Source organism: Saccoglossus kowalevskii, chromosome 7 (assembly GCF_978046115.1).
Source record: "Saccoglossus kowalevskii chromosome 7, keSacKowa6.1, whole genome shotgun sequence".
Classification (NCBI taxonomy): Eukaryota; Metazoa; Hemichordata; class Enteropneusta; family Harrimaniidae; genus Saccoglossus; species Saccoglossus kowalevskii.
Genome location: NC_140647.1, coordinates 18,780,350 through 18,801,257, shown reverse-complemented (window position 1 = coordinate 18,801,257; position 20,908 = coordinate 18,780,350). Strand labels below are relative to the sequence as shown.

The 20,908-nt window shown below is 36.4% G+C and overlaps 1 protein-coding gene across 1 annotated transcript; it reads left to right on the top strand.

Annotated features, from left to right (window-relative positions):
• Positions 1–645: 645 nt before the first annotated feature.
• On the top strand, positions 646–19,635 carry LOC100378308 (WAP, Kazal, immunoglobulin, Kunitz and NTR domain-containing protein 1-like). Its single transcript, XM_002732658.4, has 11 exons — positions 646–918; positions 6,958–7,128; positions 8,139–8,345; positions 10,044–10,256; positions 15,706–15,864; positions 16,041–16,160; positions 16,380–16,595; positions 17,031–17,213; positions 17,437–17,682; positions 18,271–18,450; positions 18,947–19,635. Exons 1-11 carry the CDS (start codon positions 855–857, stop codon positions 19,123–19,125), a joined length of 1,938 nt encoding a protein of 645 aa, XP_002732704.1. The 5' UTR covers positions 646–854; the 3' UTR covers positions 19,126–19,635.
• Positions 19,636–20,908: the final 1,273 nt, after the last annotated feature.

The window sequence follows — 20,908 nt, the reverse complement described above, 5'->3', positions numbered from 1 at the left end:
AATAAATCAAATGACAGCATCCACGAGACATCGAAAGGACCGGAACGGCCGGAAAACTGGTTAGTAATAGTAAATGCACTTGTACAATCACTCGAGGGCGCGACTTCTTGGGGGTGTTAGTAACTTCTCTGTTTATTGAACTATGGCAGAATTCTTCTTTTCATGAGATTACTGCATTGCCACCTGTATTCGTTCATTATCTGTGTTAGTGTGTTAGCAAATGATTGAAATGTACTGAGTTGTCTTGGTTTCAATCATGTTTTCTGTGCGAAATATGCTTTGTTTCAATGCTCGGAAATAACTTACAACAATTATTTCATGAAAATAAACTAAAACAAACAAACAGTCTTTCATATATTTGTAATCGTTATGATAGTGTAATTATGAAGCTACAACGGAATAGATTCATGGTGCGACAATGTTGAAGTATTCATGGTGAATTTTACCGTTTTCATCCAAATTCGTATGTTAATTATTTGGTAAACAAAGAGGAAATGGTGGTAATTGTTATCATAAATAATGGCTTAGCTCGATTGGTAAAAAAAATGCGGCGACAGCTGACGGTTGCATACATTACCAGTCAGCAACGCCGTGCACTGAATGTGCCAGCCGTGTGACGTCACCTACCACTCAGTGCGCATGTACATCACGACACGCCTATGAACAATCAACTTCTCGGAATCATAGCATCTTCCCGTCCACAAGGATTTCCGCTTTATTCACAATCACTGAGAGGAGTTTAAGAAACCAGCGTATATACAGACAGACAGTCAGTCGGCAGATTAGTGCAGAGAAAGACGCGCTCCACACTAAGCGGACAGTTTCAAGGACCCCGACGAATATTACAAAACACAATGCTGCGTATAGCAGATATATTCTGTGTCGTCTTTTTATTCCACTATGGATACTCCGTCCCTGGTAAGTGAACACTTATTTTATGTTGTCAAATCATACTACATTGATATAAAAATAGTACATACAAAATTTGTGGGATATTTTGATTTATAATATAGTAATTTTAATATCGCGTACCATCTCCCGGGGGAGATGAAACAAATAATAAATAATAATTCGTCGCGTGTACAGTGCCATCCCAGTCAATCACTTTGTAAATATTAGGTTAGTCTATCAATCGAATTCTCAATGCCAATCGTAAGACGTGAACGGAGAATAAATACTCATTCGTAATCAAATTTATTCTGATCTTATAAAACATGATGACTTTCCCGATGAAATGAATTAACGTGTACATTTCATAGTGTTACGTCGCATACCAATTAACGTTACATCGCACCAAGCTTACACAGTGTTCGACTTCGCTTCGATTGCCTAACTTAATTTACTGTCACGTGTTTTTCATAATTGCTTTACCACATTTCAATTGCACGCGAGTGTGGAACGTAAGCGACACTGACAATAATTCCGTGTATCAGCTGTCCCCGCAGTCCTCTTGTAAACAACAATTGTCACACAGATCACTTCCCCGACATGTTTGCCAAGAGTCGTTCAATATTTCAGTAATATGCATGATCGATGTTAAAATACCTACAGTTAATTAAAAACAAACTACTGTAAAACATGTTTAAATAGCTACATGCCATTTTAGCGAATTTGACTCCATACATGAATTAACTGAATCTTACCGGTAATTTAGCTAAAGTGTCCAACATTTTCATTGTGAGAATATATTTTATTTTAAATTAGCGACATCTTGAATTATCGAAATTACAGATTAGCTAAATTAGCTAAAATAACATGCTAGCTAAAAAGACATGTTTCGCAATATATTGTAAAGGAAATAGTAGCTTATATGTGAGGGTATGGACGCAAAATAAACCTAGAATACATTTCTTTCAGCCGTGTTTGCTTAAAAAAGACCATACTTTCATGACAACATTCCACTGTTTGTTATGCCATTCACCGTTTATTAGTCACCTCGGATTTGAACAGGAAATGGAAAATAAATTGAATCGAGATACACATTTCCATTTAATAAACCGTCTTTTTAAAAAAAAAGAAACATTACGCGGTAAAAATGCATGGATGTCTTACACCTACATTATATTATAAATGATTCTTTAGAAGATATAAATCCAGAAATCCTGTGGGAATTATATTCCATAAAATCACAAATCTACTAGATTTAATGATGTATTCGTAATATCGTTCGCTGGACATGCATGCGCTACCTTTTAGTACCCCCTTGACCTCACAAGCAGGAAATAAAGTGCTTACAAACCGTAAGGGATTAAGTACACCTTGTGTGGAACCGAATCGAGGCTACGTGCCTGCCGCTAAAATCCTAACAGCTGTGGGCATGTTACAACGCTGTTATAAATTAAAGATTTGTTGAACTGAACTGTAATTTTGCTATAAATTTGCCGCTTTAAACAGAAAATCCCGAAATTCCCATCCAATTCCCGATATTGATGAACATACCCAGTGATGCATTGTGGGATTGTATAATTATCCGTCTCAAGACGTATTATTAAATTTTCAAATTGAAAAGTCGTTCTAATTATTACGCACATATATTGTGATTGTATATTATGAGTATATCAATCTATATTCGTATTATTATTGACAGTGAATTTAGAAGTGTCACGTCACAGTTCAATCTCCTAATATTGCCAGTTCAATAATCCCCCGGGTGTCAGCTGCGACATGCACAGTCAGCTTGAAACACAGACAGAATATTAAACACTCGGCAATGCTATACATATAAAGATGTATGTCACGCTACGTGTTGTTTTCCAGTTGTATCATTCATTTTACGAAATCGACAATAAAAGCTAAACATGGACGTGAACTTGTCAATCGTCACGGTATCTATATACTGCGTATTGTGTACAGAACTATGTAATTCATACTCATATTGGAGCATCTGCGCTGATTATAGCATTTTTCGCATTATTCATATAATGTTTATATGCGCATCGGCGTACTCTGTCGACAGCGCCATTTACGTGGCGTGTGAATTGATCACGTAGTGTTTCACGAATTTGTGAGTGCGTTCTCCTAGTTACGTCGTGTGGATTCATTTCTCTAGTATAATGAAACACCTTTTACCAGGTGGCTCTGTCTCCTAAAATTGCAGTTTTTATTATTTTACCCTTAAAATAAAATGTTCTCTACGACATTGATCTTTATAGTTGTGCAGATGTACTGTTCCCACTTGTCCCCAATAAATCGACGAATATCTTGTTTATCTCGAATACAGATATAAGTATTTCGGTTTCCGTCGTCATGGATACTAAGTCATGCTTGGTGTTAATGGCCGGCGGTTCCCCGGTCCATTGATTTTGCTAGATAATCGAACGAAAACCGTTTTAACGAACTGAAAATTCGATCATGGTGTTCCGCAGTTCACGATTCAGTAAGCAGATTACTCTCAAGTCTCGGGGGGTGTTTTTATGGTCTCTGATGAGAAAATCTCTTATGATGCTGGGTTATATCACGTTATTTTTCGTTATTTCGACCTTTCACTTATCGGTAAATCAGATCGTCTGGAGCCTCTCGACCGGTTTATACGTGACACGGACAGTTTATCATACATTTCACGTCAAATGGAGTAATATGGTAATGTTAAAAGCTGTAGCTGAGAATATTATCCCTGTCGATTGGCAATTCAATATGTTTTTACCATGTTCAAATAGACGGCAATGCAAACTCTATACGCTGTGGTAATGAATAAATAAGAGAATGTCTCGATGCTATTTTTCATATTGCATGTTGATAGACACACTGGATTATATGAGTGCGATATTAGCTGTTTTTATCTAACGCATATTATTGTGTCTCCTACAACATTTTTACTATATGATAAATCATAATTCGATTTGATCTACATTATGGAATACCTAAAACATATTAAAAATACATGTTTTCTCTCATATTGTATCTTTAAGGTATGATAATAGTAAAATAAAATACTGCTAACAAAGCATATTCTTTCGATGCAATACTGAATATGCCATGTTTTATTATCAATCAATCAATCAATCAATCTTTATTCAGTACTGGGCCGCGACCCATCGTACAATATTTGAAAATACATAGGTTGAGGTGTTATACAGAGAAAAAGAAACACAAACTATTAATTACAACACCACAAAAACAGTAAAAAAAATATTGATGATTCAATTTACATGTAAAGAATGAATAAATCACTAAAATATTACATTTACCTTGTCTCATAATTATCTCCTCTTTTGAATGCTTGTAACAAGTATATAGCTAAACGACGAATACTACAAGGTTGGGATGTTGAGAGAAGAGACATTAGTTTTTCAATATTGGGATAAGTATTATCTGTACGTATAAGTAAATCTGGCGCATGCGTATTGGCGTTTTAAAGTTTCTCGTTGAACGAATAATGTTATATTCGCTGCCAAAGCAAGCGTTTTATTTCATGAATTTTCTTTTTTATGAAAAAAATGCAATATGTCGGGATTTTTTTGTAAACATGCATAAAAAAAAACACAAAGTTATCGATCATCCCCAAAATAGATGTTGTTAGAGCAACCGCGAAGATAATACAGCAATATTATCATTCTGGAAAATAATACATCTCAAAACTAAGTAAAAGAAGGCATTGGTCAACTCCAAACATCATCCGTGTTGTCAATAGCAACGAAAGGTGCAATTTGGATACATGTCACGTGGTCGGTGATTTATGGACGAGTGTTTTTATATACATGTACTTCGAATCATTCACCGAGACAACCGTCTCACGAGATAATAGCTCAATACATCATCGCATATATATAACATTACATTACACAATGTCGCAATAGCAGCCCATGATTCATATGACAGACTGGCCACCAAACAGAACGAATAAGTATGGGCATATGGCTGACGTATGGAAGAAAGTAGTCCTAGTCCTACCACCTTCCAGGGTCGACGCGACACGGGTCAAAATTAGATATTTGTCTGTTTGGGATGTGACTACGCATAGCAACGCCGTGCCTTGTTTATTTACAGAATATTCGCATGCGGGCACAATCACAGATGGGCTAAAACAATGTGTTACTGTTTGTAGACTGAAACAATTGGGAACTTAGATTCGTATAAAAACAGAATCATATTATACGCATGTTCATCCCAACAGTGGTGGACATACACTCATTGTAAATGAGCTCTTCGGGTACACTGCCCACCACCTCCACTCTACAATCATGGCGGCTTGCTGTTAGCATGGTTTTATCAATCTATAAATTCATCAGGTTCGGTTTGACGATGTTTAACTGTTTTTGAAAACATCATCCTGGCGCCTGTTCGATGCCCCAGGGTGCTGCCGTGTAGTAAACGCAACTTAAGTTCGCACCAAAACACTGAACAGAGCTGCAACTAGTTTGATTTCAGGTTTATTTCAACAACATTGTCTTTCAACACATGCATTATACATATTATTACAGATTACAGATTTACTGTCAAAACACCGTGACACTGCATACGTAACACACTCGAACACATCGGTACACAGTGACGAAAGATAGAGATGTATTGCGCACATGAAGATCGGTTGTCTCAATGCTCACGGACCAGACATACTGGCAAAACTCTCGGCAAGCGCAACTACAAATCAAGCGATATCCCTGAAAAAAATCCCAGTATTCTATTTTATAAGATAGTTAAACAGTAAAAGTAAACGTGACAAGCTAGTTCATTTATACCTACGGTATGCCCGCGAATCGTATTCCCTTGATTAAAATCTTGAACGAAGATCCCGGATGCTGGGGTGCTATAGGGAGGATACTCAAACACGCGAACATAATCATTGAGCAAACTGCGCAGGGGCGTCAAGAAACAAACACTTTTTTCGGGGACTATGAGACACAAACATTATGGTCGAGAAAAAAAAAACATGGAAATTTAAAATGGCTGCTTCTAAGTCACGTAGCTATTTCTACTGCTTGTGATTTACAAAATAAGTTTGACTACCAAAGTACTCCGTATTATGTCTAGCATGTAATCGGACAATGTTGTTATTAACAATTTTAACCAATTATTCTAGTTTCAATGTTCACAATATGTATTTTCTTTTTTACGCAATTATAAAAAAAAAAATAATTGCAAAAAACAGAAACAAAATTAAAATAAATATACGAACCTAACATATTACACAGCATTCTAATATGAAATGTAATTGTCTAAAGAAGATCAGTGTACGTATTGTATATACTAAAATGTCATGCAATGCATATCATCATGGTTCTGAACACCGACACTGGAATCAGTTTTTGATAAAACTATTCAAAGTGATATATAATACTTTCTGAATACATACTAGGCATCTTGCTTGACTTTTTTTGATACAATTTACTTGCATCCTCTGATTTATAAAACATAAGCAGTTGTACTTACTCACAATACATCCCTGCGTGATTTGCCTGCAATGCAGCCATTTTGCATTACCCATAATGCATCGCGTCTTTTTTCATTTGAGTGCGTGATTTTATTACCAGAAAATATTGTTTTTCTTGACGCTCGGCGAATTGTGCTTCACGATCATGTCCGCGTACTTGAGTGCCCTCTCTACTATGGCACCTTTGGGATAGGGGTAGGCAATGGAAATATCAGGTATACATTAGAATATATCTACATGTAATGTGAGAATCAGTATATTATGTAACACGACAGTTTTGAGGATATTTTCTTTCATAAAATTGTGAAATAAAGTGACTGAGTAATTGCAAATGATAAAAAGCAGCGACGACGTGCGCGGATGATAATCTGGCCAGGTTTGAGTCATCATCAGGCAATATTAAAGCGGGAGAGTCAGCTGCGCATGCGTCATACGGCCATAGCGTGTCATTGTCTACAAACAAACGTCTACCCATGAGCCTTTGCGTTTTTAGCGTGAGTTGTTATCGTCGCTTGGGACTCAATTCCCGCGCGTGCGCAGGTGACGACCCTCCCGCTTTAAACGAACCTATTTGTTTCTCTTCACAGTGTTGGATGACAGTCGTGCTATTGGTAGGAAGGAAGGTCATTGTCCTATGATATTACCAGAATCCATTGGGCAATGTTCCAACATGTGTGTATACGACAGCGACTGTGAAGATAACCGAAAGTGTTGTCTAAACGGATGTGGCGGTACAAGCTGTATACCACCACAATCAGGTATGAAAAGTTGTTAACATGATGTCACATGATGTCACGCCGAATAAATTACGCGTAATTGCGCGCTGCCCCAACACCAATTGCGCGCCGCGGCCGCGAAATACGTCATATGTGATCGTTATGGGCGTGGCTCGTATTACTCATCCCAAAGCATGTTATTTCATGGGTAAAACACAATTCAGGATTTTATTCTACTTACATTCTTTTCAAAGTTCATTTGTATGCACATTCACGTTCCTTTTGCATTTTTTATATCCATTTAAACTGCCTGTTTAAAACTATTAAAGCATTTTAAAGATTATTTCATTGTATATGCCAATTTTATTAATTCTGTTTTTTTTTTTGTTTTTTTTGTACATAATGCCCTGGATTGCATTTAGATGAAATCTCGGTCGGTAAAGGCACGTTGTTCGTGTTGTAGCATCCATCAATTTCAGTGCATGGCGCCAGTTTTCTACACAGAGTAGAATTGATTCCGAGATTATAAGATAGATTCTTTATCTCATAGGAGTAATAGTCGTGTCCATATAATTGCATTAATTTTCGGAATATGATTCCATGTGTGTATGCAGTCTCATATCTAGCGCTCGTACTTAAATATTCAAACATTAGTACGATTTGGTTTGAATTTCAAATTATGCCATTATCCCTCCGGAGCCACTACTCAGACATATACAGTGGTCGATTTCGTTCGTAATATCACATTGACATCATGTGATGTCATCATTCCTTTGTGATTCTATCAAATATTGCCGACTGGCTGCATTTTGTTTACATACATACGATGCTTACGTCGTCATAGTGCAAATCTAACCACGATATTACAAAAATGCCAATAAAAACTGACAAAATGTAATATTTTACAGCATCCAGATTATCGTTTTGTGATGATTATAATTTTTCAATCTCGACCATTTTCAACATTATTTTTTACATGTCGAGTTTTGCTATAGGAACATAAACAACTAAACATAACCACTGTTCTTTGTTCGTTTATTTGTTCCTTACAGACCCATGTGTTGGGTATCAATGTCCACGCCAGGGACAGGCTTGTGTTTCCCTTCTCACTCACGCTGTATGTCTATGTAACACACACTGCCCGGATGTATCGGAGCCTGTATGTGGATCGGACGGTAATACCTACTCCAATAAGTGCTATTTGGACGCACATGCCTGTGAGTTGGCTATCAGTGTCGATGTCGTTCCCTGCAACGAAGGTGAGTCAATGACACGTAAGGTGTACTTTTGTTTATTTGGCTTAAAGCGCGGTGGTCGTCGCGCAGCGCGTGTTCGAATTTCATGTAAATAAACAATGTATTTTACACGCGTTGTATACATCGCTATGAGTCCCATATGGAACAGGACGCATCACGACGACTGCCGCCCTTTAACTCACTCAATTTTCACGACAGATTAGTTTTCATATTTAGAATATACGCGGCACGTGGTGAGTGAATACGTGCGAGGAGCGGCACGGTGATTCGCCTCGACATAAATTACGTAAACTCGTGTATTCAGTGTTTTACTTTTATTTATTTATTGAAATTTTTCCCGAATAACAGAAGTGACAGGTTTTGTGTTGGATTGCAATCCCACTGACTAAAACTATTATTACTCCTACACGCATATCCGATGTGACAATGACGTCACTGTAGAGGTGTGCCCCTAACCAACAGTCTTCACTCTGTCCCGGTATGTGTAATGTAAACAAAACGTAAGTTAGGGAATAATTTGCAGGATGTGAATATCGTATATCACAAACGCCGGTGCCAGAGTAATGTTCTTTCACTGCACATAAAATGAATAATGTCATGAATGTGACCCTTTAACGCCCTCTCGTTCCTGACTGATCTAAAACCATGGTAACATTAAGCCATGGGTGTATAATAACAAGATCCATTATTCCCTGCACGTCTCGGTGTGTGTGTGTCACGTATTAAATGTAGTACTGAATCACCATGGAGCTATTACCAAGATACTTCCGTCTTGAAATTATCACAACAAAATCATTGTGACTGTGAAATCATTTTACGACTCAAACACTTACTCTGTTTTTATAGAACATTTTTGATATGAGCATACGTAAAATTCCGTATACGATTTTATTTTGTTCAGAGAATATAGCAAACAGGAATACGCTGCGCCCTGTAAAAGATGTACCATTCTTCCATTCCTTGATGATCAATCGTATTGTCTGTTAGCGATATAGTATAATTATTTGAATGTGAACAACCAACATAGTTTTCTCGACGATATGTAATCGTGTTTTGCGATATGTTCACACTTTTACGACAACCTAATTACTAGTATTCATCGTAGGAATTCAGTGACATCCTAGGCCAGTATCCTTCCGTACTACAAATATCACGGAAAAGAAGGTTCGTCTTAATATTGGCCGATATACTAGTACTCAATCTGGGCTAGTATAACGCTCGTATAAAATTGTATGATTACATCGTATATCGCGGAATTTATGTATATCACGGAGTCTAGGTATATCGTGGAAACTACTAGTATATGTATTACGGAATAACATATTGTAGAATCTAAATATTATTTCGCAAAATATAGATGAATCGTAAAAGCTAGATATATCGTGGAAACTACGTGAATGCATGCCACAGAATCTGGCTATATCGCAGAATCCAGCAATTTAACATATTGCATAATCTATCTATATCGCGGAATCTAGATGAATCAAAAAAGTTATCTACGTGCATGGATGTCACATAATGCGGCTATACCGCGGAATCTAGAGATATCGTGGAATCTGATTTGATCACGGAACTTGACCATATGGTTTATGTACATCTAAAACAATACATGATTCCACTAGCGATATATGTGACAACCACAGCGTCCTGAAGTTGATTAAAAATGTACATGTCATGGCAATAATGTATTATTGTTTTCAGAGACGCTTTCCACTGACGCACCCCTCTCAACGGACTCGCCATCTGGCCCACAGTGGCCGTTACCAGGATACGACGAAGATGACGATGATGAAGAAGACGACACTGAAGATGACTCATTCTGGTGGGACGAGAAGAATGATGATAATACAAACCAGGGGACATCTACAGAGGACAAAGAAGGCGATGACGATTATGAAGATGTCATACCGCCAGGTTAGTATATCCATGAGATTTAAAACATGTCCTGTTTATGAAGCTGAATATAACAGCTCGGCAAAGATAATAATATCCTAGATAAAGTCTACAAACAACATTTTTAGTCAAAAATCATTAAAAAATACACGATTAGCATACGCCGTTTTCTGGTGCTGTACTAACTGATCTTTTTACGAAAATACAAGTTATTATGAAGAGAATTACAACGTGATAAGGATTTGAGATGTCGAAACAATTTAAGTAGAGTATAAACAAATGCCGACCGCATGTTTGTACATACATCATGTCATGCTTCAGTATTTATAACTGACTCTATAAACCTACCGGGTAAGCTAAATAACAATTAACCTGGGTCGTTGAAGTTATAACTGCGTTTAAGAGGTATTACGGGGAGCTAATCATTCTTGTCAACCGTATCAGTTGTTTTTTCTTCTCTAACTATAAAATGTACACCCGTAAGCCATTCGCGGATGTGGGACAACTTTCACTAGCAAATCTTTCTATTGAGCACGAGAAACAAAAACCTGTCTAATATTCAGCTAAACCCACCGTAACGGCATAATAAGATGGATAGTATTAACTAGCATGGTCTTCACTAATACATTAATATAAACGCACTATTGTCAAATCATCGTAATCATCGGATTCATTGGGTCATCCGATGACGTCACAGATGCGCGAAAACCAATTAGTTAAAGTAGTAAAAACTGCCAAGGTAACGTGATCAATAAATTGACCCGCTGGTGTCAAATATTTTTACTTTTCACTTATTTAGTTAACCACGGTTTACAAATCACAACTCATTTTAATAACAAAGCAATAACGCTACAGACCCTCCCTATAAGGAGGGCTGAAGGGCTTTGGTCTGTGCATGCGAGTTTCCATGGTAATGTAAGTAAGTAAGCCAATCAGTGATGACGCCGAATTCTGTGCCGTCTACGTGCTTACGTAGCGATTCGCCTGACCATTCTTGGCAGCACTGGAACGGGCATTTTGATTGGCTGGATTCAGTCCAGGCTTAATGACAAACGACTAAACAAACAAACACTGTGGTCGTTTGAATGACATTTCTTACACCCATCTACGTTATGCTGACGTCATAACAGCGCGTTGTCTATAGAGGGCGTGACTTTTATAAAAGGCGTATACATAAACTGCATTTCAAATATACAAGCGTTTGCATGGCGTGATGAATAAGGTTTGTACACATTACGTGCCCATTCCAATTTACGAAGCGTTTCATCAGTTACTGGCAGACTAGGATATTCTGTTGAAATGATAGTATTCGAGAACAGTCATCCGATGTGATATTGGTATTTATAGTATTAGAGTAGTAGCACCTGGTGCCCCAAAATACATCAAATAGAACTTTTTTTAAATAAGTCCATTGGACTAAGACAAGTATGGGTGAATATATTTTCAATAATATCACACTGACGTTTGAGGACACTAAAACTGATTCTGTCCTCATTATGAATATGTTTAATTGTGAATTCTACGTGTGTAGTGCGACGGTGTCTAGACATTCCGTAGCGTGAGTTCCATTCCCTTAGCTACGTGCACTGATTAGCAAGGCGGACTGATAGCTTATTGGTGGTGTGTCGTGTCACACGGTTCCTTGTCGCTGTTGCGCGAGCGTGGTTATTAATTGGTCTGGTGATGCAATTCCCGGTGCACATCATCCCCTGTTCAACTTAGTACATATCTATTCTGTAATCCTCGGGAGTTCAGCCAATCAACTTGCATAGTCTATAGTGAGCTTTTCACTTGTCTCGCAAGCACCACTGGAATACTGATTTGGAAAATTTATGACAATAAATTACAGTTGTTATCTTTAAGACAGTACTTTAATTAAATTGTAATGCAAAGCATTGTTCATTTATATATTATTCGGTGTTTTTTTTTTTCATTCTATAAAGTAAACGTGGTCCTTAGTATATCATTGTACAATTTGATTTAAATCTGTTTTTATACTTTTTTAATTTATTTTATTTATCTTAAAAGTTTATTCAATTTTACTAGGTTGTAGTAGTTTGTTTAGTAGTAACTTTTTGTTTGTTTGTTTGTACTACATACATACATGCTATTTCAACTTGTTAGGTTTCACGATTACTAAAATTTTAAACTACTACCAGTAAATAATTCAAAAATTTAAACCTATGAAAAAATATTATTTTAATTAGATTAGGTATAGTGAAATTTATTCTTTGGAAGTTGATGTTTTCACACCGCAAACAATGCCATTCACTGACAGATCTATATTTAATCATTAAACGGATGAAGAATAGTTCCTTTCTGTATAAAGATAACACATTCACAGCAATTATCTTATTCAACATACAAAGAATTATGCGACATATGAAATACATCCTATAATACGTGATATTTATTTTATTTTTGATATTTACTATTTTACCATTTTATTTCGTTACTATAATTTTATCCCGTGCCGAATTCTGAACACTTTATTTATAAGCATAGATCAGAGAATATACTGACATGAAAGCCACTTTTACGAGGGCTGAGAGAGGTGAGCCAATCATCTACTCGTTTGCGATAAGAATGCCTGGTTCTACATGGACCCACGTAACCACAGTTTCTGTCGTATCCCGTGTTCACTGGCCTAAACTAAGTGTACTCTCGTCCTTACTGTCGAGTGAACACAACCTTCCCGATAAGATGCTAATGAATACACCTTGCCCAAATATACGGTACATTTATATGGAAATATTTCATTCATTTTCCCGTGACAAAATCAAATGTTCGCGCCACGATGTCGGTTATGTGAAGTGTATCTCGTGTAAAACGTGGCTTTGTTTGAAGCCAATTTCCAACAGTACCAACAGTGACAAGTGATAATAAAAATACTAACAGTAGACGCCGATACAGTATGGATTAAATAGTAAACAAAAATATGAAATACATATAAATATAAAAAAAGAGTAATCGAATTGAATACCAAATCAATTTAGAACTGTTATTGGTGTTACGACAAATTGCTGGTATTTTACCCAATAAATAGGGACGACAAATGTTTTCTTCAAAAGTGTCAAATAACGATTTATTTAGACACACGTCATCAATATTTATTTTCGAAATATTTGGGCAGAGAAAAACTGCATAAATAGATGAAAATTACTATTTTTAGAAGCTACGTTAAAGAATTAATTTCATGTCCTATTAATTCTTGACAACCATCCTATAACTATACATATAAACGAAATCAAATGAAATTTTGAGATATGGTGAAAAGTTGTTACCATAGGAACCAATGATAAATGGCCCATCATTTTCATGGATATTTGACATGTGTTTTTTGCAAAAGTAGTTTGGATTACCATACTTCTTTTATCTCGGATTTGTGAGCAACACACATTTAAACCACGGTGTAAATGGCAAGGAAATCCAGTTATTTATTTTATTTATAGCGAACCACCTTAACATGGCACATTTCTTGCGTGTAACTGTGCTATACACGTGACTACCCGCCAGCCACACCCAAATCAGTCCCTTCCAGCAGTCATATTAAAGGAGACATACCGTACAAACATCTGACACGACTTTATGCATATATACCCACTGTATGTAAGCTCGTATGATGAAACGTACTTTACAGCCCCAGGCCTTGGTTGACATTTGCAAAAAATGCAATCATTAGGTCCCCAACTTCTTTTAACAGATGTTACATCATACCAAACAGCTATGGGGGTGGACTATTTGGGGAACAATGGGCTAACTAATAAACAATGTTGCATAAAAACCGCTGCGAGGAAAACTGAAAACAAAATGTTTACAACTATATCTAAGGCTCCACGTAGTGTACAATATGTCTTCCGTTAAAGCTCGGGTCTACGACAGGAGTCTAGTCTGTCATTCCTTTTTTACTTTTCGTTTTTCATAAATGACGTAGGAATACATTTTATGGCTCAAAAGTTCAAAAACTGATTTCTAACAAAACTAGTAAATATTTTAAAATTTATATTTCATTCATTACACTATATGCCAATTGATGTGTTTTTACAACTGTTCATACCAACATTCTACCGATATTACTGTATGCATATGGTTGCGAGGTGACTACACCTCCTATGACGCAATTAAGGTAGACGCCTACTCATAAATGAAAATACCCAGAATTTATTCATTTTACAATACATTGTACTCCAAAGCAATATAAGAATATTGACTTAAAAAAAGTTGGGGTCACCAGCTCTTTTTTCGAGAAATTTATGATTGTATTTAAGTGGAAATTCGTCATTTTGGCAGTAACATAATGCTTTTACCATAGGTTCCTATGGCAATGATATAAAATCTAACCTGGTGACATTAGCTGAAAAAAGCATATATTGTTAGTGATGGAGTGCTTTTTATTGTCCTGAATTATTTCAAAAATCTGGGTTTTAAAAAGTGTAAACAAATGCAATTTTTCTTTAACATTGTGTTCTATGGAAATTTTCTAAAAATTAGCTTCATGATTGTACATAATAAACCAATGGACATTGTCATGCAATTTATGACCAATTTTGTCAAAAATTACGAGTAGGCTTCTACCTAAAGAAGGAACTTGGACGGTTCACCATAAATTCCAAATAGTATTCATGCGCATCGTTAAATATTGACAGCACAAAATAGATATACATTCTAATGACTAATCTGAATAAAATCAGACTTGCTGGGCGACATCTGCCAAGATCTAGTATTTTTATATTTTTTTTGGAAATTGAAGAAATGGAATGAGTATTTGTAAATCTTTTTAAAAAAATTCCCGAGATATTGACTTACAAACCTGGTCAGCAAAATTTAAATCATACACCAGATTGTTACAGATAATTTGAGACAAGTATTAGCAGTTACGTACGCAAATTAAAAAGCTCAAAATTAATTTCTGTGCTAAGTATGTTTAAAATTTGAAAACAGGTAGAAGATGAAACATTTGCAGAGATCAACTGTCGTGTATAGTGTGTCCGCACATAATTACACGGTTTATGAAAAACTGAGATTAAAATAATTTTTTGTGTACTATTTCACGCATCCAACTGAAACTAACTTAATAGATCTGATGAAAACAGATGTATCAGCAAAAACGTAGCACTTTATTTGAATTTCTCAACGAAATGTATTTTATTTTCTCAAATTATTATTTCTGATTGTTTGTGCCTATTTTTCTTGTGTTGAACTTAAATAAAACATCTTTTAGTGTTCAAAATCACTTTATTCTCTATAAGGTCTACAAGGCCGGTGGCCAAGATACTGAACAGAATCGTATTACTAGTATTATAGTATTATTATAAATGCATATTCCTTCAAAAATCATTCTGGAAATAAAATGCGATTAAAAAAAGAATAATTCTACACGACTCATTATAATGACCTTAACGCATTTAAGGACACCCTTTTCCTATCCATCTGTGTTAATATTGTTTGTATTGATTGTGTGTTACCTTAGGAGCGCCATCACTGGTTACTCAGCCTGGTGAAGTGATCGCCTTTGTTGGTGACCCGGCGAATATTGAGTGTGACGTCATCGGAAATCCGGCTCCGTCCAAGTTCTGGCAGAAAGATGACAAACCTATGTTCCCCGGTCAGACATATGGCGAGATATTCGGTACGTAGTCAAATGTTCATGATTTGTTAATTATTGATATGTTATTTGGTACATACATCGCGTGACTTTAGATTCGGGACTGGTTAATACTGGTTAAATTCATACTTTTATGTCTGTGATATTATCATTATCATTATTGTGTATTTTAAAATCTGTGTGCTTTAATTTGTTATCAGTTTCCGAGAAAGGTGTTTTACACTTCCCAAGTGCAGTCAAAGAATACACCGGTAACTACGTATGTATGGCAGTAAATACTGTCGGTAGCTTAGCGGCAGTGTACGCCCTCAAAGTTATAGGTAAGAAATATTTGATATCGTTTTATTTGTTGGAAGACAGTTTATAACACTCCTCATACACCGACCACATGAGTGGTATACTCACACTCCTCTATCCCGTGGGGTTTGAAATAATTAATTTTTATATTTAATATTCATTTTAATTTTGAAAAGTCAACTATAGTAAACAATTATAAACATGCACGTTTATCCTTCTAATGTTTCGTTGTTTACCTCTAGAACGCCCGGATGAATCTGAAGTAACGACTGAACCAGACACCCCCGCTTTGAACGCCGTGTGCTACGAACCTTTAGAGAAGGGGACATGTCACCATTACCAGGCTACATGGTACTACAACCAGGAAACAAAAATGTGCGAAGTATTTGTCTATGGCGGTTGTGATGGCAACAATAATCGTTTTTCATCGTATGAGCAATGTCGTGCAGCGTGCCCGTGTAAGTAGAACAAGCATACACATCAGCGTATTCCGACAGTGACGCGATGTCGGTACATCTTTCCAGAAGTCGCGTTTTTTAGCTTTTCTGTGACAACATCATGACGTCGTGGATTTAAGAATTTTCAAACGGAAAACAACTTTTAGGATCTTTGTATTATTATTATTATTATTATTATTATTATTATTATTATTATTATTATTATTATTATTATTATTATTATTATTATTATTATTATTATTATTATTATTATTATTATTATTATTATTATTTTTATTATTATTATCATCATCATTATTATCATTATTATTATTATATTATTCTCAATATATTTTTAATATATTTTGCCATACAAGATCAACAAGAATGATAATTTTTTTATAAAATGCACGCAAAATTTTGTTCATGATGATATATGTTTTTCATATTTTTCAGTGATGCCCGAAAACCGATGTCAGCATCCGTTAGAAACTGGACCGTGCCGCGGCTATTTCCGAAGATGGGGATGGGATGCGACTAAAAAAGAATGCGTTTCATTTGTTTATGGTGGCTGTCTTGGAAATGAAAACAACTTTGATGACCAAGAAAGCTGCACTGATGCATGTCAAGGAAATGAAGGTAAACACAAGCTGTAAACAAATCTGATTGATAAAAAGTTGATTAGATCAGCCAGCTTTGGTAATATCGATAGAGAACTTGTGACGTGAAACTCTCTGACATTATATTGCTCGGTTTTGTGAGCTCCTGTGACACGCGCTCAAAAACTTTCTTGTTCATTTCTTATACAACCATAAGGTTTATATATAATAATATGTTTGTTTTTTGGGGTATTACTTGACAGTAACAAGCCATGAATCTAACCCAGATACAAACATACTAGACATGATTATCAACGATGAATCACCAAAACAAGAATACCCCATACCGGAGATTGTTGAAATTAAAAAACCAGCCATAGGATCCATTCAACTGACGTCTGTTAATGACAAAGCTGTCTTGCCTGTCAGTGAGTATACCGGGCCACGTGAATGCGATGACTGCGAGCCGGAAACCAGCTTACACGACAGTTTTTGTAGGAAAGACTTCGGTAAGTTGTATAGTGTTCGATCGATTTGTGCGTTATTCTAGAGATTATTTCTCCCGCTTGTTTTACAATTCACAATTAAATGAATGTGAATATAATTTGCTAGCGAAATTTTATACACCCATAATTTTTAAACCGGATGTTGCGCCGACGTCAACAACTATTATCCAACTTCTACTCCGTCAATATTTAGTTAAAGGGCGGTGGTCGTCGCGCAGCGCGTACTCGAATTTCATGTAAACAAACAATGTATTTTACACGTGTTGTATACTTCGCTATGAGTCCGGTATCGAACACGACGCGGCGCGACGACCACCGCCCTTTAAATTGTCGTAGCTATAGCAGATAGCCAAATTACTAATTTTCAAGGGAAGGATATGGCGCTCATCGAAATACAATTTAATTTCCTCAAAAAATATACTACAGAGCTTTCTCAAGCTTTTCCGTCGTCACCACCACCACCACCATCCGTCGGTTGAAATGGATACCGTTATATCTCCTTGCCGCCAAATGACATCATGTTTTACTTTACATTGTGATACTGTATTGTATTTTTTTAATATTTATTTTATAATCTGTTGCTGTTCATAGCTATATCTGGTAAAGTAACACAGTTACGAAGCGTCGATGACACAAGTGTAAAAGTTACTATCGCCATCGACGGTAGATATAAGAACACCGGTCTTGAGATGCCAGTGTCGGATCAGGTCATTGAGATGTACCTGCGAACTGAGGCTGGGCGTGATTGCCTCTGTCCCGCGGTCAGATCAGGTGAGATGATAAATACATAAGAGATACACGCCGGTGAAGTTGAAACCAGTAAAGTAGACTGGAAACATGTATTTCATGTTCATTTTCACCTTTTGTCATTATTTTTGTCAATAACATGTATTATTCTCGCTTCCATGCAAACATGATAAACATCGTCCAAGCTAATCCATTTATGTTCGGAAAAGGGTCGTTATTATAATATTTAATTCCCTCATAGTATCAATTTAATTTTCGTTGATACATTTGTTAGTTCTACCCATGTTTGGTAATATGTTTGAACACCGATTCGGTGAATTAATGTTCGCACTTATAATGTACCAACAAGTAAATTGGCAATATAGGATCAACGTAAATAATTCAGTATGATTTTTTTCTATTTACAGAGAGTAACGCAGTAACATTTACACTTTCCGTGACCCCCATTAAACCACACATAAAAATCCGTTTGTGTGATCGAATGAAACTAATATTACGATTTGGCACTACTTTTTTTTAGATGGAGAGTCATATATATTCATGGGCCAGGCTGTGAAAGGTGCCGATGGACGCGTACATGGAGTCATTGGGTCGTCTGGATACCTCAGGACTCTGACTGACCATCGTAGAGATAAACTCATGAAGCTTCGGCTGAATCCAGTGTTCGAGTGTGATGAAAAGTACAGTCCTTATTTGTAGATCGCCTCACCTGTATTAGCATGACGTGTGTATGCCAAAGTAAAATTCAATAGTATTTATGCAAATCACTTCTATATAGAGATATACTATAGCAACACTATGACGTGTATTGTATGCTCAATTGTATTTCGTTGCCAGTGATATATTAGACTAGGTTACCAAAAAAATTGCATACCTTTTGGCTGTATTTTTTTGACAAACCTCAAATTTGTCACGACCTCCCTGTTCATTGTGACCCTATCGTCTTTTATCAGCCCTGTGAGAGTTAAAGCGGGAGGGTCGTCACCTGCGCACGCGCAGGAATTGAGTCCCAAGCGACGATAACAACACACGCTAAAAACGCAAAGGCTCATGGGTAGACGTTTGTTTGTAAACAATGACACGCTATGGCCATCTTACGCATGCGCAGGTGACGACTCCCCCGCTTTAATATCAACAGGACGAGGGAGGTTTCAACACACTTTGTGATATTGTAAAATTGTACTAATTCTAAGCAATATGTTGAAGGTCATTACGAATTTGTTTTGTGTATCTTACGTTAGACAAATTGCAGTTGGACTTATGACGTCAGTTACTTTACGAGTACGTACTGCTCTTTTATTTACTAGTTTCTGTATAACTTTGTTTTTTCTAAATAATAATCAAGAAATGTTGGTTCGTATGTAAATATTTAGAATAGAATAGAATAGAATAGAATACAAAGATAAGCAAGCAAAAGTATATATAATTATTATATGGTTAGCGTAACTATGGAAACGGCGGGGATGTGCACGGCTAATATATGATGTCATTCTAAATTTGATAGACACATGATGCTTCATTTCTCAGATTTATTAAAGGGCGGGGTCGCCATCTTTGTTTATATGAGAACCATATATATCGCGCATGCGCTGCGCGTCGACTGCCGTCCTTTAGCAACTTTGCGCTCAGGTTCGCTCTTTACTTGGTTTTTGCCGATATGACCCCGTTGATACAAATTATAACTTTGGTGTGTAACCTCAATGTGATGTGTCCGGATATTATATTAGTGCGCGAGCCTCGTTTTTCAGTGAAACTAGTGCATTGTTAATGATAGTTATGGCGCCACCAGCGACAATATGTGTATATCGTATACTGGATTACTGTATGCATACGTATAGTATATATCTTGCGTTTTTTTTGGTGGAAATATAAACACTATCACTATACTATTTGGTGTTGAATTGGAACAAAACAGGACTTTTTATTGTTAGCATTTTCCTTTCGATATTTTTGTGTCAATATGGCTCACTATAAATGACTACGTATATATAACTCGTTTTGTTTTTGTTCTTTTATGTTCGAATAAAGTACTTTAATCTGTATACTTGCGTTTCATCCTTGTCAACATTCTGATGATATTTCCGAAAGTTGAACTCATTACAACATACATACAATAGCTCTACACATTTACGCAAAGACACTAGAAAATACTAAAACTACTAGAAACTATTTTCTAGTGTCTTTTGTAAAAGCAGCCATGACACACCATTGAAACCTATACATATACAATACAGTTAAACTGGTATCATACTTGCCATATTTAATATATACTGGTTAGTTGGTTAGTTAGTTAGTTAGTTAGTTAGTTAGTTAGTTAGTTAGTTATGCCTATCACCCCTCTTGGGACATAGGCCAACAACAAGATTCCTCTAACCATGCCAGTCCTGTACCAGTTTTTCCACCGCTCCCCTGGTATAGCCCAGCTTCCGGACATCGGCCTCTATAGGTGCCGTCGCCAGGTGTTTCTTGGACGACCTCGTTT